The 22,376-nt window shown below is 42.6% G+C and overlaps 1 protein-coding gene and 1 pseudogene across 4 annotated transcripts in view; both read left to right on the plus strand.

The window, feature by feature from the left end:
• The window catches only part of BICDL1 (BICD family like cargo adaptor 1), a 718,679-nt gene that overhangs the window by 304,051 nt on the left and 392,252 nt on the right, over positions 1 to 22,376 (plus strand). For 2 of the 4 annotated variants that reach the window (XR_007717641.1, XM_050747916.1), the window contains exons 3-4: positions 18,682 to 18,798; positions 22,031 to 22,177. The exons of the other annotated variants lie outside the window; for them this stretch is intronic. Coding sequence is in view for 1 of the 2 variants with exons in the window: in XM_050747916.1 (XP_050603873.1) it covers positions 18,682 to 18,798; positions 22,031 to 22,177 (264 nt within the window). In the remaining variant the exon portion in view is untranslated. The remainder of the gene's footprint in view (positions 1 to 18,681; positions 18,799 to 22,030; positions 22,178 to 22,376) is intronic. 4 annotated transcript variants of the gene reach the window in all.
• On the plus strand, positions 4,782 to 4,877 carry LOC126931932 (uncharacterized; annotated as a pseudogene).

Here is a 22,376-nt window from a genome sequence, read left to right on the forward strand (position 1 = left end):
CTACCATTCATGGATGAAAGCAAGTGCCTAAATTCCTTACAGCTCTGCCTGTTAGGGGTGTCCTTCTCTCCACCCTCCATCAGTCCTTGTGCCAGATTTTCTTAAGCTCTGTCTTCAGGCTCTTTAAGGTCTGCTCTTATTTACATTTAATCTGTTAGACTTTTCTGTGCCAGTGACTTAAACATCAGCTCTAAAGTCAGAGTTGATCTTTCAGGTTATTAGAGCTGGCTTATAATAATGATGAAGGTGAATACAGTAATGGCAACAGCTAACACATGTACTGCCTACTGTGTACCAGACACTGTTCCAACCACTTTACATATATTTATTTCAGTCATACAACCTTGTGAGGTAGGTACTACTTTCTCTTAAATGTAAGGGAAGAACCTAAGACACAGAGAATTAAGCAGTTTGCCTGTGGTCACACAGTACAGTAACTGATAGAGAAGAGACTATGTTCTTTTTAGACCTTGAGTTTTCCACAAGAACTATGTCTTCTTTGTCTCTGTATCCTCAGTTCAAAGCATAGTAGTGTTCCATCCATGTTGGAATTAGTGCAAAGTGCCAGGCCATTAAGTTAACATAGGGAATAGTGTCATTTTGGTTAAGAAAAAAAAAAGACTGGGCCGGGCGCGGTGGCTCAAGCCTGTAATCCCAGCACTTTGGGAGGCCGAGACGGGCGGATCACGAGGTCAGGAGATCGAGACCATCCTGGCTAACACGGTGAAACCCCGTCTCTACTAAAAAATACAGAAAACTAGCCGGGCGAGGTGACGGACGCCTGTAGTCCCAGCTACTTGGGAGGCTGAGGCAGGAGAATGGCGTAAACCCAGGAGGCGGAGCTTACAGTGAGCTGAGATCCGGCCACTGCACTCCAGCCTGGGCGACAGAGCAAGACTCCATCTCAAAAAAAAAAAAAAAAAAAAAAAAAGACTGAATGAAAAGCTCCAATTGCGAGTACAGTGTAGTGTATTGGAAGTATCTGGGGCCTGTTTTATTATGAGTCCTCATAGAACATTTAAAAAGAAAATTAAAAGATCTATTCTGACTTCTGAAATGTTTTTATTAACCAGCAGTGGGGATCTGACATTGAATAACAGTCCTCTTCCAGAAACAAAAGCAGTATTAACATTTGTCCTTTTTTCTTTTTCAATTAAAGTTGGTGCTGCTGGAGTTGCTGGTCTTTGATGCTGGGGGATTACGTTTCTGATAGTGACCGAAAGGATAATAACAAAACTTTCATTGTGCTCTAATTTAGACATTAGTTCAAATAAAACAAAATTAAACATGGCCCTATCTAGTGGATGTATACCATCTGAATGTCATATAGTAGCTTGTATACATGCCTCCTGTAAACAGTATGACCAGGAAAACATTGACTTTATCAGGCATTCCCTCACATGATTAATAACATTGTTAGAGCATCAGACCTTCCTCATTCCAGGGGATGAGTTTTTGTCATCCCTGGAAATCATCCAATATGTGACTATTTGTTTTTGACTTAAAAAGGGGTAATGAAATGGAAAGAAACTGAAATGGAAGTCAGGAGCTAACAAGTTCTGTGATCTTGGGCAGGGACCTTCATGCAAATTGTATCTTTACAGGTCGAACTTTGTTGACCCATGCCTCAGTTTCATCACCTGCAAAGTTAGGGCTTTGAACCAGATTATCTCTGAAGTTTCAACTCTCAAATTGCATGTTTTCCTTTGAGCTAAAGCCAATATTCTATTTGGAATTTTCACTTTATCATAAATAATTATTAGCTGTAGTATATTACATAGTTAACCTGTGCTAAACATTTCATATATATTATTGCATTTTAATGCTAGAATAACTTGAAAGGTAGTTTTTTTTAATCACCATCTTTCAGATGAGGAAACTGAGGTATAGAGTGGTTAGATAATTTTTTGAAGGTCGTACAGCTATGTACTTTATTTCCCTTAAAATAATTACTATATTTTTGCCTTATTTGTGTACTTCTCAAATCACTTGCCAGTTTATACAAATATTTATTCTTGCTTTATATTGGCTGCTTCATAAGGGTTCATCTCATCTTCAGCTACTTAAGAATGAAGATTGTGTCTCATACTTTATATCTCTCACAGGGACATGAAACTGTACATGTTCAAAATTGAAGGTCTTTTAAAAATTAAAAAAAAAAAGCAAATGACTCCTTTCCTCCCTCAATCTTTCTAAGCTTACACTTTGTGAAATTTGTTTTGATTATTATATCACTCTCGGGCCAGGTGTGGTGGCTTACGCCTGTAATCCCAACACTTTGGGAGGCCGAGGCGGGTGGATCACGAGGTCAGGAGATCAAGACCACAGTGAAACCCTGTCTCTACTAAAAATACAAAAAATTAGCTGGGCACAGAGGCGGGCACCTGTAGTCCCAGCTACTGGGGAAGCTGAGGCAGGAGAATGGTGTGAATCCGGAAAGCGGAGCTTGCAGTGAGCCGAGATTGCGCCACTGCACTCTAGCCTGGGTGACAGAGCGAGACTCCGTCTCAAAAAAAAAATGAAGATTTTGTCTTATTCTTTATATCTCTCACAGGGACATGAAACTTTGTACATTTTCAAAATTGAAGGCCTTTAAAAAAAAAAAGGAAAAAAAAACAAATGACTCCTTTCCTCCCTCAATCTTTCTAAGCTTATACTTTCTGAAATTCGTTGTGATTATTATATCACTCTCCCCAGCCTCATTATTACTGAAATTCCTGATCTTTGTTTGATGTTACCAATACAATTTTTTTTCTTTCGCCTTTCTCCATAGATGTTGATGTCTTATGAATTTGCCTTTTTTGAAGAGGCGGAGGTCTCACTGTGTCACCCAGGTTGGAGTACGGTAGCTATTTGCAGGCACGATAATAGCTTGCCGTAGCCTTGAACTCTTAGGCTTTATTTCTTCTGATTATTAAGAAATACAACCTCCAGCCAAAAGCATACCAAATGAATCAGTAGTCTGATGGAAAAATAAAGAAATATTTTGCATCAAAAAATGAGACAGGCTGCACGTGGTGGCTCATGCCTGTAATCCCAAAACTTTGGGAGGCTGAGGCGGCAGATTGCTTGAGCCCAGGAGTTTGAGACCAGCCTGGTGAAACCCCGTCTCTACCAAAAACAAAAAAACAAAAATTAGCCAAGTGTGGTGGCGTGTGCCTGTAGTCCCAGCTGCTTGTGGGCCTGAGAGGGGAGGACCATCTGAGACCTGGGAGGTCAAGACTGCAGTGAGCCGTGATCACGCCACTGCACAGTCCAGCCTGGTGACAGGGTGCAACCCTATCTCAGAAAGAAAAAAAAAAAAAAAGATAATACGTACTTCAGTAGAATATTAAAACATTATTTTTGTTTGTTTGTTTTTTAGTTTTTTGGGGGTGTTTTTCTTTCTTTCTTTTCTTTCTTTTTTTGAGACAGGGTCTTGCTCTGTCGCCCAGGCTGGAGTGCAGTGATGTGATCTCGGCTCACTGCAACCTCCACTGCATGGTTCAGGTGATTCTCCTGCCTCAGCCTCCTGAGTAGCTGGGATTACAGCATATGCCACCATGCCTGGCTAATTTTTGTGTTTTTGGTAGAGATGGGGTTTCACCATGTTGGCCAGGCTGGTCTTGAACTCCTGACCTCAGGCAGTCCTCCCACCTCGGCCCCCCAAAGTGCTGGGATTATAGGCGTGAGCACCTGGTCTCAAACATTATTTAAACAGTAATTTTAAAATATTATTTATAATAATAACTATTATTTAAAAAGTAACTTATCCAAAGTAAAAATTCCTAGGAATCTTATCCCCCAGAGGTGATATTACTGATTACATTTTGATGAACAGCCTTACAAGCATTCTTCTATGCATGTATACACCTAAATAAATATAAGCACATAATAGCATGTAAGTGGGAGCAAACGTGCTTTTTTTTTTTTACTTAACATTACATTGTTGAAGTCCTTCCATGTTGGGGTAAATGTGTGTAGCATTTTCATTGCACTGATACACCATAATGTTTTTAATCCACTCTGCTAACAGTGAACATTTAGATTGCCTCCAGTTTTTCACTATCAGAAGCATTGCTTCAGTGAACATACCTGTACACACATCTTGGGCACAGGGTGGGTTTCATGTGCCTGCATCTCACGTCTGGACTAAGGTAGCATTAGTAAGGTAGCACAGCAGATGCCCACAGTCACAGCCATTCTCACATAGCAGCATAAAGGTTCAGGAACCCAGGAACTCAGTGTGGGCTATGTGGCAAATGTCTGCCTTCTCGGGCTTCAAACTTTGGGTTGTTCAGAAAACAGATACTTGTTAAACACAAAAATAAAATAAGCTTGAACAATGCAAAGCATTGTTTTGTTAAAATCTCAGATTTTTCAGCTGAACAAATTGTTGTTTATGTGTTTGCTTTCGTTTGGTAGCAAAGTAGTGCTGTGCACAGTCTAAAGAAGATGACCTGTTTTTTTAAATGAAGATAGAACTCGAAAGGAAAATGGACTTATTCTAATTAAAAAAAGTTAATCATTTACTCTCCAAATATGCATTGAGTACCAATGATGTGCTAAGTAAATGTCCTGAATGCTTGAGCTCAAAGTCTAGCAGGTGAGAAATTAAAGTAATAAAATAAGTTTCAAACTAATTGAAGCCTAGGATGAGAGAACAGGAAAAGAAAATGTTTTCCTGTAAATACATATTTGCAAACATCTGGATTCCGCTCAGCCTAAGTTTTGTTGTAGTTTCTTCTCCTTCTTTAGCCTTTCACTGTCAAGTGCATTGCTGTTAAAATTACAGGTCCTTGATATTTTTGTAGTTCATAATGATTGGGCTTTCACACTTGTTTGAGGTGTGCCTTCCTCAAACCTTATTATAATGTCAGCATATTACCTGTCTGATGTGGGAAGAAAAAATTACAGGTTCTTGTTTCCTGTGATTTGCTTTTCCATTTTTTCCCTTTCTCCCTAAATTGGTATCTTATTTGGTTACCTATCCCTCACTTGCTCTGTGACCAAGGCATCTCCTCTGGGCCTCAGTTTCTTCATCTGTGTAATGAAGGAGTTCAGATAACTGATTTTCTTTTATTTTGGTAAGGTCCAGCTCTGACATTCTTGAAATCTAAGATGGTACCAGATCTGTCTTCTCTGTTTCATCCCTAGTACCTAGGATAAATCTAGCCACACAGAAAGGCTTATTAAACTTTTGTTGACATTTATTTTAAATTTGGGGTCTGTGTGTCTACTCTAGTTTCTTGGATTTTTTTTCTTATTTTCATTCTGTAGCTACCTACTGTACATTTAAACTTTTATTTCTCAAGGACAGTTTGTTTCAGCCTTGAAAGATCCTTCATTCACTTCAGTTCAGGCATTTCTTGGCCAGGCGCTGGACTAGCTACTGGGAGTGCAAAAATGAATTAGACACTGTCACTATCCTTAAAAAGCTTCAGATGAGGTGAAGGACTCATAAGAAGATAACTCATAAAATGTAATATGTCCTCTGCTAGAGTTTGTGCCTGGGGTGCTATGAGAACGCAAAGGAGGGTCACTCTGGAATGCCTAGGAGCACAGAAAGCTTCTGGGAAGAAATTATGCTATAGCTAAGTCTAGAAAGACAGAGTTAGTCCTGTGAAAAATAGGGAAGAAGCATGCCTAGGGAAAGAACAAGGATAAAGGGAACAGAGTTACAGGAGATAGAAGGTTGGCAGGGGACTGGCCTTGGAAGGCTTTTTGTGCCTGTTTGTAATAGGGAACTACTAAAAGATTTCAGCAAGAAAGTATCTTTTCATATTACATTTTTATCTGTGTCTTTTTATTTTAAAGCGATCTGCTAATATGGGGCCTATTCGTGGTCATTAGGGGAACCAAGTGTTTTCTCTGGAAAGGTCATCTTTTATCTTCTAAGATCATCTTACTTAGTCTTTGGCGTTCTGCAGTTTCTTTATGATATATCTAGGTGTGGATTTCTTTTTATTTCTTCTGCTTTGGGTTCATTGGGCATCTTGAGTTTGTGAATTGGTGTCTTTCGTTGTTAGGAGATTATCAGCCATTACCTCATAAAGTATTGCCTCAGTCACATTCACTCTGTCCTTTCTGGAACTGCAGTTTAAACTTACGGGGACTATACTAACATAGCGCTTCTCTTTTCCATCTTTGTCTTTGTATTGTAGTGTAGATAGTTCCTTCTGACTAGTCTTCTAATTTGGTAATTTTCTCTTCAGTTGTCACTTGTGTTCTTAAACTCTGTCCATTAAGTTAAGAAGAAACTGCAAAGCTTTTTATTCCTCCAAAGTAGGTTATGCCATTTTACACTCCCACCAACAGTGTGTGGGAATTCCAGTTGTTGACATTCCCAGTATTTTGTGGTGGTGTTCTTTCTAATTGTAGCCTTCTTGTGAGTATGTAGGGGTATCTCATTGCGGTTTTAATTTACATTTCTCTGGTCACTAATGATGTGGAGCATTTCTTCATTTGCCTATTGGCCATTCATTTATTTTTGTCTTTGAAGTATTTGTTCAAATGTTTTGCTCATAAAAAATTATGTCTTTTTATTGAGTTAGAGGTTTTTATATATTCTGAATACAAGTCAGATATATGTGTTATAAACATTTTCTCCCAGTCTGAGCTTTAGAGATCTATTTTCTTTTTTTTTTTTTTTTTTTTTTTTTTTTTTTTTTTTTTTAGACGGAGTCTCTCTCTGTCACCCAGGCTGAAGTGCAGTGGCGTGATCTCGGCTCACTGCAAGCTCCACTTCCTGGGTTCGCGCCATTCTCCTGCCTCAGCCTCCTGAGTAGCTGGGACTACAGGCGCCCGCTCCCACGCCTGGCTAATTTTTTTGTGTTTTTTAGTAGAGACAGGGTTTCACTGTGTTAGCCAGGATGGTCTCGATCTCCTGACCTCATGATCCACCTGCCTTGGTCTCCCAAAGTGCTAGAATTACAGGTGTGAACCACCTCGCCTGGCCTAGATCTATTTTCTTAATGATGTCTTCTTTTTTTTTTTTTTTTTTTTTTGAGACGGAGTCTCACTCAGTCGCCCAGGCTGGAGTGCAGTGGCCGGATCTCAGCTCACTGCAAGCTCCGCCTCCTGGGTTTACGCCATTCTCCTGCCTCAGCCTCCCGAGTAGCTGGGACTACAGGCGCCCGCCACCACGCCCGGCTAATTTTTTGTATTTTTAGTAGAGACGGGGTTTCACTGTGGTCTCGATCTCCTGACCTTGTGATCCGCCCGCCTCGGCCTCCCAAAGTGCTGGGATTACAGGCTTGAGCCACCGCGCCCGGCCCTTAATGATGTCTTCTAATGCTTAGAAGTCTTTAATTTTGCTACTACCTGTTGGGTTTTGTGACGTTTTTTGTTTTTGTTTGCTTGAGACAGAGTCTTACTCTGTTGCCCAGGCTGGAGTGCAATGGCATGATCTTAGCTCACTGCAACCTCTGCCTCCCAGGTTCAAGCAATTCTCGTGCTTCAGCCTCCCAAGTAGCTGGGATTAACAGTTGTGTGCTACCACGTGCAGCTAATTTTTTTATTTTTATTAGAGACAGAGTTTTTCAATGTTGCCTAGGCTAGTCTTGAACTCCTGGCCTCAAGTGATCTTCCCACCTTGGCCTCCCAAAGTGCTGGGATTACAGGCGTGAGCCACTGCACCTGGCCTGGGTTTTTAATTTTAAGTTAGTATTTTGTATTTCTAGATATCTTGGATCTTTTCCAAATCTGAGAAGATTGTATTTTACATTTTCCTCTTCCCTGGAGATTTTTTTTCTTTTTCCCCGAGACAGAGTCTTGCTCTGTTGCCCAGAGCTGGAGTTCAATGGCGTGATCTCAGCTCACTGCAACCTCCACCTCCCAGGTTCAAGCAATTCTCCTGCCTCAGCTTCCCAAGTAGTTGGGATTACAGACGTGCACCACCACACCCAGCTAATTTTTGTATTTTTAGTAGAGACAGGATTTCACCATGTTGGCAAGGCTGGTCTTGAGCTCCTGACTCGTGATCTGCCTGCCTCAGCCTCCCAAAGTGCTGGGATTACAGGCGTGAGCCACTGAGCCCAGCCCCCTGGAGATATTTTTAATATTTTATTTCTCTAAACATAGCAGCATTGTCTTAAAATCTATATCTGATAATATCAGGATCTGAAGTTTTTATGAGTCTGTTTCTACCAGTACTTCCTAATGAGTCCTTGTTTCCATGGGTACATGTTTTTAATTTTTTTACTATAATCTTGTTTTTATTAGAAAACTATTTATGGAGATTATTTGATCTTTGGATTGAAGGTACCATCCTCCAAAGAGGATTTGTGTTTTCTTCTGTTAAGTGTCTTGGGGGCACAACTAGTCTGGGATTTTAAAAAGTTAGATTTAAAAAGAAGCTACAAAAATAATATGGATTCTCAAATACCCTTCATCCAGCTCCCCCTAATGTTAACATCTTTTGTAATCATAGTGCGGTTATCAAAACCAGGAAATTAATATTGAGACACTACTATTAACTAATCTACATACCTATTGGAATTTTGTCAGTTTTCCCACAAATGTTCTTTTTCTGCTCCAGAATCCAGTTCAGTCTTCCATGTTGCACTTAGTTGTCATGTTTCTTTTTTCTCCTCCAATCTCTGCCAGTTTCTCAGTCTTTGTTGTTGTTGGGTTTTGTTTTGTTTTGTTGTTGTTGCTGTTGTTGTTGAGACAGAGTCTCACTGTGTTGCCCAGATTGGAATGCAGTGGCACGATCTCGGCTCACTGCAACCTCTACCTCCCGGGTTCATGCGAGTCTCCTGCCTCAGCCTCCCAAGTAGCTGGGACTACAGTCGCCTGCCACCACACCCAGCTAATTTTTTTTGTATTTTTAGTAGAGGCAGGGTTTCACTATGTTGGCCAGGCTGGTCTTGAACTCCTGAGCTTGTGATCTGCCCACCTTGGCTTCCCAAAGTGCTGGGATTACAGGCATACCTTGTTTTTCTTTCCCCTCCCCTCCCCTCCCCTCCCTTTCTCTTCTCTCTTTCTTGCTTTTTCTCGCTTTCTTTTCTTTTCTTCTTTCTTTCTTTCTTTCTTTTTCTTTCTTTCTTTCTTTTTCTTTCTTTCTTTCTTTCTTTCTTTCTTTTTTCTTTTGCTTTCTTTCTCTTTCTTTTTCTTTCTCTCTCTCTCTTTCGTTTTAATTGATAAGAGTTCATTCTGAATAGTCTTTGTTTCTCTTGAAATTGATACTTTTGAAGACTACTGATCAATTATTTGGTACAAAGTCATTCATTTGGGTTTGTCTAATGTTTTGTCATAAGTAGATTGAGGTTATTCAGTCTTGCCGAGAATAGCACAAGAGTACAGTTGGACCCTTCTCAGTACATCATGTGGAGGACCTGTGATGTTGACTGCTTGGTTAAGGTAGTGTTTGCCAGGCTCCCCACGATAAATGATTTTTCCCTTTGTAATTAATAAATCAATCTTATGGAGAGATATTTTGAGGATATGAAAATATCCTGTTTCTCATGAAACTTTTGCCCACAAATTTTAGCATTCATTCTCTAGTCTTGCCTGCAGCAATTACTGTGATGCTTGCCTAATGATTTTCTTTTTTCTTTTTTTTTTGAGACAGAGTCTCGCTCTGTCACCCAGGCTGGAGTGCAGGGCACAATCTCGGCTCACTGCAACCTCCACCTCCTAGGTTCAAGCGATTCTCCTGCCTCAGCCTCCTGAGTAGCTGGGCACTACAGACTACAGGTGCCTGCCACCACGCCTGGCTAATTCTTCTGTTTTTAGTAGAGGTGGGGTTTCACCATGTTGGACAGGCTAGTCTCAAACTCCTGACCTCAAATGATCCACCCACCTTGGCCTCCCAAAGTGCTAGGATTACAGGCGTGAGCTACTGCAGCCAACCTGATTTTCATTTCTTTTTTTTAAGGTGGAGTTTCGCTCTTGTTGCCCAGGCTAGAGCGCAGTGGCGCAATCTCGGCTAACCTCAACCTCTGCCTCCTGGGTTCAAGCGAAGCGATTCTCCTGCCTCAGCCTCCCGAGTAGCTGGGATTACATGCATGCACCACCATGCCCAGCTAATTTTGTATTTTTAGTGGAGACAGGGTTTCGCCATATTGGTCAGGCTGGTCTCGAACTCCTGACCTCAGGTGATCCACCCGCCTCAGCCTCCCAAAGTGCTGGGATTAGAGCGTGGGCTACTGCGCCTTCTATTTTCATCATTTCTTCTTTATTTTGTAAGGGAGAAGAGCCCTTCCCCCCCGGTTTGCTGATTGAATTGTTTATCAGTGTAGACTCATGAATATTTATCCTATATGTTATAATCCATTACTGTCATTATTTGTTTATTGATTAAATGGTCCTTGCCTTAGCCATTAGGAGCTCCTTCAGATTGACTACTATGTCAACCATCATTTTTTCATGTGCCACCATCATTTTTTAAGCACTTTCTTACTTTGCAGTACCATGAGATGTTCTAGGCTCATCCTGTATTTTTCCTGCCCCAACCCTGAAACTAGCCTTTTCTCCAAGGAGCCTTCGTTCATTTATTAGAGAATGGTATTTGGAAAGCAAGATTTGAGCGCTATGTGTGTATTGCTACTAGAGTGTCATTGTATTTAGGTGCTCTCAGAGGACAGAGCTAGGGAATAAGTATATGTATGCTCATAAACGCATGTATGTTTATCAGACTCCTCATTTGTATATATAAAACATTGTAAGGCCAGGCGTAGTGGCTCACCTCTGTAATCCCAGCACTTTGGGGGGCCGAGGTGGGCGGATCACCTGAGGTCAGGAGTTTGAAACCAGCCTGACTAACATGGTGAAACCCTGTCTCTACTAAAAATACAAAAAAAAATTAGCCAGGCTTGGTGGCGGGCACCTATAATCCCAAAAAAAATTGTAACTTTTTTTTTTTTTTTTTTTTTGAGACAGAGTCTTGCTCTGTTGCCCAGGCTGGAGTGCAGTGGTATGATCTCAACTCACTGCAACCTCCACCTTCCAGGTTCAAGCGATTCTCCTGCCTCAGCCTCCCGAGTAGCTGGGCTGGGACCACAGGTGTGCACCAGCACCCCTAGCTAATTTTATTGCATTTTTAGTAGAGATAGAGTTTTGCCATGTTGGCCAGGGTGGTCTGGAACTCCTGACCTCAAGTGATCCGCCCACCTCAGCCTCCCAAATTGGTGCTGGGATTACAGGCATGAGCCACCTGGCCAGGTTTTCTTTTCTGAAGAGTGTTAATCTACCTTGCTGACATAGTAAGCTTGTCCAGTCTGCTTCTACTCAGGTAAGTTCTTCTACCACTACGCTAGTGACATGTCTTCATCGATGCATTATAGTTGCAAAATATGGGGAAATCCCATGTGCCTAATAATAAGGGAATGGTAAAGGAAATACTTGATGGAATATTATAGCCACATAAAATGCCTATTAATAATAATAGGCTGGGCATGGTGGCTCACGCCTAATTCCAGCACTTTGGGAGGCTGAGGCGGGTGGATCACTTGAGATCAGGAGTTCGAGACCAGCCTGGCCAACATGGCGAAACTCCATCTCTACTAAAAATGCAAAAAAAATTAGCCAGGCATGGTGGTGCACATCTGTGATCCCAGCTACTCGGAAGGCTGAGGCAGGAGAATCATTTGAACACAGGAGGCAGAGGTTGCAGTGAGCCGAGATCGCACGACCACTCTCCAGTCTTGGCAGCAGAGCAAGACTTCATCTCAAATAATAATAATAATGTAGAAATGCTGTTGATATAATGCTAAGTAAAAAATTATAACAGTAGGATTGTAAGTAATTGTACACACACACATATGTAGAAAGATTGGGGAAAAAATAAAGGCTAGCAGCATTTAAAAAATACCCATATTCTGCTGTGGGATTTTGTTACATTTAAATTTTAAAATAAATGTCATCATCCTTATTGTCACTGTCACTGCCACCCCAAAAGGTGCCCATTATCCATCATGCCCTGGCAGAAGACAGTTTGAGAATTTCTCTCTTAAGGTAAAACTCAATTATTCAGGCAGAATATGAAAATAGTAGATCTTTCCTATGATAATTTATAAGTTTATTAGTTCATTTGTTTCCTTTCAACAAATAAGTAAAATGGATACTCACGTGTAACTAGTGCAATTTCTTTCCCTCCATTTAACAGGAAAGTGTATAGTGAACAGTTCTGCTTTGGCAAGTTTAAACAAGCTTAATCTAAAAGTTCTAGTTTGGGGAAATGTTCATATGTTATTAATCATGTCCATAACCAAAGTAAGGATGGAACAGCTTTGCCCAGTGGGGAGGAAGTAATCTGTCCTAGATGGTACTCTGACCAACAGGGAAAGGAACACACTGTTACTTTGTTTTGCCAACTTGAGGATTCATTAAATAATAGTAGCCCAAGCAAGTTATAAAAAGAGTTTATTTCAGATAGTTTGGGGAGTGTGCGTTAAAATTTTTAGTATTCTATAACAGAACTAGAGATATTTTTCAAATGTCTTGTTTCATCATGCAATCTGTATTCAGTGAAAGTAAAAGAGACTTAAGTTTTTGAGGATATTAGAAATAAGTATCTACAAACAAAAAAGAAGTATCTAAAGATTAAAACATTTCATAATACCCAATGGTGGCAGAGTATTGAGAAACAGGCATCAGGTGTATTTGTACTGTTGATAGAGATATAAATTGATGCAACCTTTTTAGATGACTGTTTTGCAATACCTTGTTCAGAGTGAATGTGCATATTCTTTTACCCAGTGATTCCACTTATGGAAAATTACCCACAAGCACAAAGATGGGTGAACAAAGATATTTTTTGGAGCAATGTTTATAATAGCCAAAAAAAATTGGGAGACTCAAAATGCTCATCAGTAGGGACTAGTTAAGTTATGATATAAATACTAGATAACCATTAAAAAGAATAAGGTAGATCTACATAGATACATATATATGAATAGAAAATTTCTAGAAGGACTCCCAAGAAAGATCTAATAGTGATTACCTCTGGTGGGTGGCAGTAATACTAGGAGTAAGTAGAGATTTTATCATTTTAATTCTTCAATTTTCTTTACTTTTTTTTGTTTTTACTCTGAACATTTGTAACTTTTATCATAGAAAAAAACCTGAGTTTAAAATGGAAAGAAAAATGCTTTAATTAAAGTCTTGCCATCTAGTTTATATTCACCTATGATTTCAAATGTTTTTTGCCACAACTAATTACTGGCTGCTTAGTTAGGCATGGTAGCCAAAACTCATCATTTTGATAAGTGAACTATAAGACTTGTGTCTGCCATTTTCTGCTATAAGAATGAATTGAGGCCAGGAGCAGTGGCTCACACCTGTAATCCTAACACTTTGGGAGGCCAAGGCGGGCGGATCACGAGGTCAGAAGTTCGAGACCAGCCTGACCAACATGGTGAAACCCCATCTCTACTAAAAATACAAAAATTAGCTGGGCATGGTAGTGCGCTTGTAATCCCAGCTACTCAGGAGGCTCAGGCAGGAGAATCGCTTGAACCTGGGAGGTGGAGGTTGCAGTTAGCCGAGATCACACTACTGCACTCCAGCCTGGGTGACAGAGCGAGACTCTATCTCAAACAAAAAAAAAAAAAAGAGAGAGAGAAAGAAAGAAAGATTTGGGCAGAGTGTCCTAGATGGATGTGGGGACCTGACAGGCGAGTGGTTGCAGCTGGGGAGCCTGCGGCCAGGCCTCGAGCATAAGCAGTGACCTTGCTGAGCAGTGAGTGAGCAGTCTGTGGCCTGGGCAGCAATGCCTCCGCCCTGCGCCAAGCCCTGGGTTGGATAGGAGCCCAGTGGTCTTCTCACCCACACAGGTGGGAACGGTAACAGCGATGGATGCCTTAGAGGAAGAGAGCTTCGGGCTCTCCTCCTCCACCTCTGATGCAGAATTTGATGCTGTGGTTGTATATTTAGAGGACATTATCATGGATGACAGGTTCCCAATTATTACAGAGAAGTTTCATGGACAAGTACTACTAGGAGTTTGAAGTTTGTAGAGACAGGGTTTCACCAGATTCTCCAGGATGGTCTCGAACTCCTGAGCTCAAGTGATCCTCCCACCTTGGCCTCTCAAAGTGCTGGGATTACACTGCGCCTGGCCCATTTGACTCAATTTTTTTATCTTTCCACGATATCCCTCCTCTCAGGAGCACAGTGTATCCCTTCAGAGAGACTGCTGTTAGTTACCCTAGCTAACTCTTCCATTTCTTCAGAGGTTCTTCAAAGAACCTCTGAAATTCATTCCAGAGCTAAGGCTTCCTTATTTAGCATTTAACTTCCAGAAAGCATTTAGAACATAAGAGTTACATATAAACTTAAGTGGTTATTATTTAATTTATGTGCAGAAATAGCTAATATTCATTGTGTTAGTCAAGTCCAAGGTGTGAACCAGATTCTGTCTCTGAAAAAGAAGAAAACAATTTACTTTGGAAGGTGCATTAGCTCCTTGCAAAGGGTGGGTTTATAACTCAGATTGATCCATCCCCTCCATCACCGTCACAGGCAATTAATTGGTGCCCCCCTGGCTGGGAGGTGACTGTGGTGTGGTGGCCAAAGGCCAGTGCCATACACACCCTTGGAGCCTCTATCTCCCTGCCTGCAAAGGGAGGCCAGTGATTCCTGCTTCTACAATAGCCTTAAGGCTATTGTAAATTCAGATGAGAAATGGAGGTTAAAAGCTTTTGCTGTGCATATCCCTAGGCATAGTTGAGGAGTCAGACATTTAAAGGGAACATTATAGCTTAGTGCTTAACAGCTCAGGCTCTAGAGTTTAACTTTCTGGTAGGAAGAGACAAATTTCTATTTCTAAGAAGATCGCTTTGAGAGGAGATAGTCTGCAGGAGCATTTCTTACCAGCTGGACTAGATTTGCAGCCCTCAGTGCATCTCTGTGGCTTCGTTGTTGAGTGATTCATGTCAAAGTGGTGATGCTAAGAATAAGATCAGCTACCTGAATTACCCAGTGCTCTGCAAATCTAAGTATGTTTGAAATCTCAACAGTCACCTGAATTCAGTACAGGCACTCAAACTATAGCATATGGTTTCCTGATGGGCCCTACCTTCTATTAGAAGATTTTATTTATTTTATCTTATCTTATTTTATTTTATTTTATTTTTGAGACAGAGTCTTGCCCTGTCGCCCAGGCTGGAGTGCAGTGGCGCGATCTCGGCTCACTGCAATCTCCCCCTCCTGGGTTCAAGCGATTCTCCTGCCTCAGCCTAACAAGTAGCTGGGACTACTGGCATCCGCCACCACGCCCGGCTAATTTTGGTATCTTTTTTTTTTTTTGAGACGGAGTCTCGCTCTGTTGCCCAGGCTGTAGTGCAGTGGCCGGATCTCGGCTCCTGCAAGCTCCGCCTCCCAGGTTTACGCCATTCTCCTGCCTCAGCCTCCCGAGTAGCTGGGACTACAGGCGCCCGCTACCTCGCCTGGCTAGTTTTTTGTATTTTTAGTAGAGGTGGGGTTTCACCGTGTTGGACAGGCTGGTCTCAAACTCCTAACCTCAGGTGATCCACCCGCCTCGGCCTCCCAAAGTGCCGGGATTATAGGCATGAGCCACTGCAGCTGGACTTAGAAGAAATTTTAAGTCTGAAATGAAATGCCTAGCATTAAAAAAAAAAAAAAGGAAAGAAGAAAAGCCTTGCTAAATTGGACTTGTATAAAGTTTGGTTTTAGTAGTGAGAATACATATGAAAAACTATTTCAAAATACAAGAAGATAGTATTACAGTACTAATTTGAGGGTAAGACAGCTAAAGTTGGTTTTTTTTTTTTTTTTTTTTTTTTTTTTTGAGACGGAGTCTCGCTCTGTCGCCCGGGCTGGAGTGCAGTGGCCGGATCTCAGCTCACTGCAAGCTCCGCCTCCAGGGTTTACGCCATTCTCCTGCCTCAGCCTCCCGAGTAGCTGGGACTACAGGCGCCCGCCATCTCGCCCGGCTAGTTTTTTGTATTTTTTAGTAGAGACGGGGTTTCACTGTGTTCGCCAGGATGGTCCCGATCTCCTGACCTCGTGATCCACCCATCTCGGCCTCCCAAAGTGCTGGGATTACAGGCTTGAGCCACCGCGCCCGGCCAAAGTTGGTTTTTTATTTAATTTTTTTAAAGTTTTTTTCTTTCTGAGATGTAGTCTCACTCTGTCGCCCAGGCTGGAGTGCAGTGGTATGATCTTGGCTCACTGCAACTTCTGCCTCCAAGGTTCAAGCGATTCTCCTGCCTCAGCCTCCCAATAGCTGGGACTATAGGCACGCACCACCATGCCTGGTTAATTTTTTTGTTTGTTTGTTTGTTTTTTGAGATTGAGTCTCGCTCTGTAGCCCGGACTGGAGTGTAAGTGGCGCAATCTCAACTCACTGCAACCTCCACCTCCTGTGTCCCGGTTCAAGCAATTCTCCTGCCTTAGCCTCCTGAGTAGCTGGGATTACAGGCACACCCCATGATGCCCAGCTGATTTTTGTACTTTTGGTAGACATAGGGTTTCACCATGTTGGCCAAGCTGGTCTTGAACTCCTGACTTTGTGATCCGCCCACCTTGGCTCCTAAAGTGTTGGGATTACAGGTGTTAGCCACCATGCCCGGCCTAATTTTTGTATTTTTAGTAGAGATGGGGTTTTGCCATATTGGCCTGGCTGGTCTCGAACTCCTGACCTCAGGTCATCCAGGTGCCTCAGGCTCCCAAAGTGCTGGGAGTACAGACGTGAGCCACCCTGTCCAGCCTATTTATTTATTTTTGAGACAGGCTTTCAAACTCTTTTGCCCAGGCTGTAGTGCAGTGGTGGCACAATCATGGCTCACTGTAGCCTCGACCTCCCTGGGCTCAGCTGATCCTCCCACCTCAGCCTCCCAAGTAGCTGGGACTACAGGCACATGCCACCATGCCTGGCTAATTTTTGTATTTTTTCTAGAGACTGGGTTTCACCATGTTGGCTAGGCTGGTCTCAAGCTCCTGGGCTCAAGCAGTCCGCCCACCTCAGCCTCCCAAAGTGCTGGGATTACACGCATGGGCCAGCGTACCCAGCCTAGCCCAAGGTTTTTACCATCCTGATTCTGTCACTGAGATGTTGGACAAGTTCCTTCACTTTCCTGAGCCAATTTCCTTGTTGGTAAATTGGGGGTAACAATCAAGATAATGCATTGAAAGCATTTAGCACAGTTCTTGACACATAGTATGTACTCAGTAAATATTACTAATGTGATTCTTCGGCAAGAGTGAATGACTAATTGTGTTTCTGAGTGATTGAGAAGTCTAAAACAGCCTAGTGGGTATCTGAAATTAAATTTAGAATATGAAGGAGAAATAATATAGGGGAAACATTCCCAGGAATGTTTATTGCCAGAATTGTTCACAGGTTTCAGGGTGTGTAGGGTGGGATGAGGGAGTTGGCGGCCTAATGCTGATTCCTTGCATCATAAAGCCAAGCTATGAAATTGTTCATTTCAAGTAAGTTACTTCATGCAGCTCTGAACTTCTAAGTTTTTTAAGGAGTCAGTTGTATATCAGAATCTTATTAGCTCATTACTTCACTGACTGAAACTTGGGAAACAAAGATGATTCATAGGAAGGAAAATTTAAAGGTTAGAGGGTATTTAAATGAAAATCAGCTAGAGTATGGTTTTATTTTATTTTGTTCTATGTTTTGTAATTGTTTTAAAAATAGTGAGTAGGTTAAGAATCTTCTGTGGCTCTGTAGTCCAGTGAGGTAACATTTGTTGAATATGTGGAACCAAAAATAAAAAAGATGGACAATTGACTATAGAGTACTTGAAGATAAAAAGAACTATTGAACATGTAACCATTACTATGAGAGCCTCATTGAACAGCTAGTCTACCATTTCAACATTATTACCGTCCCACCTCCTTGGAAAGTCTTTCCTGGCCGTTCCAGCACACGGTGATCTCTCCCAAGAACCCATAAAGCTTACTGACCCCATTTGGCCTCAAAAAAGCATTGAGGCAGTTACTTAATTTGTCCCATGGCTCTCCTCTCCACAGGACAGTGAGCAGCGCTCCCTCAGCAGGGTCTGGCCTGGGACCCTCAGGAGGAGGGCTGGAATTTTTGTTACCAAGTTAGCCTCCTACAACACCAAATGATATTTTGGTGTTATGTTATGGTTATGATCTAATGTATTTTAGCATTAGATCATAAATGGATTGAGGTGGGAAATAGGCACCTCTGCTGGCACTCCCCAAAGAATTAAAAGTTGCAAAAATGTCCTTGAGGAATGAGTGGCAAAAATCTTAACAGATATGACAAGCAATTTCAAATAGTGCCCATGTTAAGTAGAGGAGAGAAATGCAGATGCGTGTGATTTGACTGAGCCCACTTGAGGAAATTGATGGGAGAAATGAAGGAATTTCTAAGGCAGTAGGTATAACCATCTTATTCTTTCATGTAAAATATTCAGACTTTCAATTTAGTAGATATTTGCTGAGTTTCTTCTATATGTAGAGTAATAATGATAACTAACATTTGAGAGCATACTATTTCCTAGGGCTGTTTCTTCTGATCAGTCAAGTGGTCTTGGACCTAGACAGAGTCATTAATGGTGGAGGTGGGGGTGGGAGTTTGTCCTGTTTTAGCGCTAGAGAACAAATGAATGGTGTGTGGGAAACCAGCATCTCATCTAGTGCTCCTTATAGAATGGAAAGTGCAAAGAGGTGCTTGATAAATGAAAGACAGAAATCTTAACAGACTTCTTTGCATAACCTCTGAATCAGCTCTGCAGGTCTCCTCTGTTTCAGGCATCAGAAGTTGAGAGACAACTCTCCATGCAGGTCCACGCCCTCAGAGAAGACTTTCGGGAGAAAAACTCGTCAACCAACCAGCACATCATCCGGCTGGAGAGTCTTCAGGCTGAGGTGAGCCTCCCCACACAGCAGTGCTGGAAGGTGGAATGCTTTTCTCACTGGGAGACAAAAAACTGCTCTATGTAAAAGGGACTAAAATCTCTACAGAAAGACATTTCTGTGCAAAACTAAATGGGGAACATTTGATCTATATTTCTTTGGGTAGGTCGTTGTCTGGAAAAATGAAGTTGCTCAGAGTTACTGCCGGGTGTATTGAAATCACAGATGACCTACATTTTACTGAATATGTTGATCTCTCTAAAAATATCCTTGCCAATCCGAAATAGGAGGTGGGAAAGGACATCTCGCCTTTCTCTATTCCATTTAGGCCCAGTTCAGTCCATCTTACTAAGGTCTGCTGTTATTCTCATCTGCAAAATGAGAGAAATAGAAGTTTCTACTTCACAGGTTTTTGCAAGGATATTATGGGTTAATGCATACGAGGCACTTTATATGATACCTGGAACACAGTGATGTTATTGAAACCATAAGGGAGGCCAGAACGTGAGGGCCAAGATGAGGGGAAAAAGAAAGTATCGGCAGGGGAACAATACTGTGAGAATCTGGTTGTGGAAGGTGAAGAGAGGGTAAGGATCTTATCACCAGCCCAAACCAGGCCTGCCCCCGGGGGAGGCTTCCACCTGGTCTGCTTTTGAGGACCCTTTAGCCAAGTATCTGGACAGCAGCCCCTTTGCTAAGTCAGAGTTTGAAGGACAGTCTAGAGCCAGGTTGAACAAGTAACCTTCCACTGTGATGAAGCAATCAGCCATCATGGTCAGGCCAGAGAAACCCAGATAGCCTGCTCCCCTGCTTGGTAAATGACCTGAGGATGTTTTTCCTAAAGTCTGTCAATATCTTCTGTTTTCTCCTGCCTCCCATTCCCTTCCTTCCCCCTTTCCCTTGGACTGCCTACTGGTATTGAGCAGCAGGTCCTTGAAGTAAGTAGAGTTTGTTCCAGTGGGGTTTGGCATGCCTGTATGTGACCATTTGTGTGCATGACTTGCCATTCACCTGCCTCTGCCAGCCTCTGACTCCTTCAAGTTTTCTGTCTTCCTCTTTCCCCGATGCGTTCACTTTTTCTAGACCCTCATGAACCAGGTCATCCCCAGGAATGTTTATTGCCAGATTTGTTCACAAGTTTCAGGGTGTGTAGGGTTGGGTGAGGGAGTTAGTGGCCTAACGCTGATTCCCTGCTTTGTCCATGAACACTGCTACCTTTAAAAGGCAAGCTATGAAAATTGTTTGTTTCAAGTAAGTTACTTTGTGTAGCTCCAAACTAAGTGTGTGTATGTGTGTTTTTGTTTGTTTTTGTTTGTTTTTTTTTTGAGATGGAGTCTCGCTTTGTCTCCCAGGCTGAAGTGCAGTGGCAAGATCTTGGCTCACTGCAAGCTCCACCTCCCAGGTTCATGCCATTCTCCTGCCTCAACCTCCCGAATATCTGGGACTACAGGCGCCTGCCACCACGCCCGGCTAATTTTTTTTTTGTATGTTTAGTAGAGACTGGGTTTCACGGTGTTAGCCAGGATAGTCTCGGTCTCCTGACCTTGTGATCCTCCCGCCTTGGCCTCCCAAAGTGCTGGGATTACAGGCATGAGCCACCACACCCGGCCGCTCCGAACTAAGTTTTTTTAGAGTCAGTTGTGTATCAGAATCTTATTACCCCATCACTTCACTGACTGAAACTTGGGAAACAAAGATGATTCATGGGAAGGAAAATTTAAAGGTCAGAGGGTATTTAAATGAAAATCAACTAGAGTAAGAATTCTCTTCACATGGGTGACTTTGCTTCAGTGTAGGAAATAGTGGACCCATTCACAAAAGGGGCTTGCTCCTTTTGGTCCCCTACCCAGGTGCACACTTGAGAGACAATATTTCTTTGTTTGGCCAGATACCTGATCTCTCTGGACAAAGGCCACATACTTTGTTTCTCCAGGACAACATCCTATCTGATTGGATTGGTGGCCAGAGAAGATCTGTGCCCTGCGAGCAGAATTCTAGTTCAGAGAGTGAGAACAGCTAAAAAGTAAAGGGAAAATTGTATCTCATAGGACTTGAAACAAGCTAGACATTCATTTCAGGATTTCCCCTGGAAAAGTTCTAAGATTGGTCCCCAAAACTTGCCCAAGTAAAAGCCTTAAGGAATTGTTATCAAAGCTGGAATGGAGAGCCTGGAGAATATTTTAACCATGTCAAGAAAATATTTACAAGCAAGAAGCTGGTTGAGAATCATTCCAGCAGGGCACTGCTAAATAAATGGGAGGATCCACGAGGACCTCCAGGATTCCAGAAGGTCCCCTAAGAGTCAGATCCAATTGGCAAGGCTTTCTGGAGCCCCTGAGCCAGGGTGATGGTTTTTTGAGTGAAGCATCCCTGGCCTTGGGAGCACTGGCTCAGCTTCTCACCCTACAAACCATGAGGCCAGAGGAGACTTGGCATTTCTTTCCTCTTTGCCTCTGTTTTCTCACTGACACTGAAGAGATTAGGCAGACCTTCCTAAAAGATTTACGTATGTGGAGACTGACTAGGTATTCAGTGTATACAAACATATCAACCTGTTTCATGAAAAGAATTTGCGCCTCTTCACGAATGACTCCCTCAGGTAAAAGTTATTCTGAGTAAAGTCAGCATTCACTTGTATCTGTGTCCTGCTCCGTCCCAGGACATAGGCTGATGCAGGCACTACTTTGCTTTTTGTACCCTGGGAGCTCTTCCCTTAACTCAAGGCACTGGGTCTGAGCTGTGACCTCTAGTGCCAGTGGAGCCAGGAGCGGGGAAAGGAAGACAGAGACGAATCCTGGGGTGTGAAAACATGGCGCTCCAGAGGATTTCCTGGGCATTTTCTTGTGCTCGTGACTTGAGGAGGAGAAGCAGTGCAGCAGGTTAGGTTCCACTCCTCCTGCCAATTGTAAGGATGGGGTAAAGTTGAGAGCAGGCAAGGTGGAGCCCTTTTTTATCTTATCTCTGGAATTTCCAGAGCACTAGCCTTCCCTTCCTCTGCCTGGCATCCCACATTCCAGCTTCCCCAGAGATCAACTCCCACCCCTTCCCAGACAGGTTTCTAGAGGGGAGGGGTTTTCTCTTCAGCTTAGGGTTTCATAGTTATTCTCTCAGAGATGGGGGTACCGTGACATTGGGCAGAACACTGAAAGATACTTGCCTTCATGTTTTGGGGCTAGTCCCTAGTTCCTACTTGTCAGCCCGGGTGTAACTCCACACCACCCCTGTGGCTCTCCAACCCTTTCAGATCAAGATGCTGTCAGATCGGAAACGGGAGCTGGAGCATCGTCTCAGCGCTACTTTAGAGGAAAATGACCTGCTCCAAGGGACCGTGGAGGAGCTACAGGACCGGGTGCTAATCCTGGAGAGGCAGGGCCATGACAAGGACCTACAGGTACTGGGGTAGAGAAGCTGTCCTGCAGGACTAGAGCCAGATAAAAGGAGCACTTAGCCAAAAAGAAAAGGCTGGGAGGCCAGCATCACTGCTGGGGTAAGCCAGGAGTGGATGATGCCTAGGTCTCACTGTGGGGCCTGAGGCATTCACTAACTTGACTCTTCTGACTCTGCCCAAAGGAAGTGCACTGCTACCCACA

This window comes from Macaca thibetana, chromosome 11 (assembly GCF_024542745.1).
Source record: "Macaca thibetana thibetana isolate TM-01 chromosome 11, ASM2454274v1, whole genome shotgun sequence".
Taxonomy (NCBI): Eukaryota; Metazoa; Chordata; class Mammalia; order Primates; family Cercopithecidae; genus Macaca; species Macaca thibetana.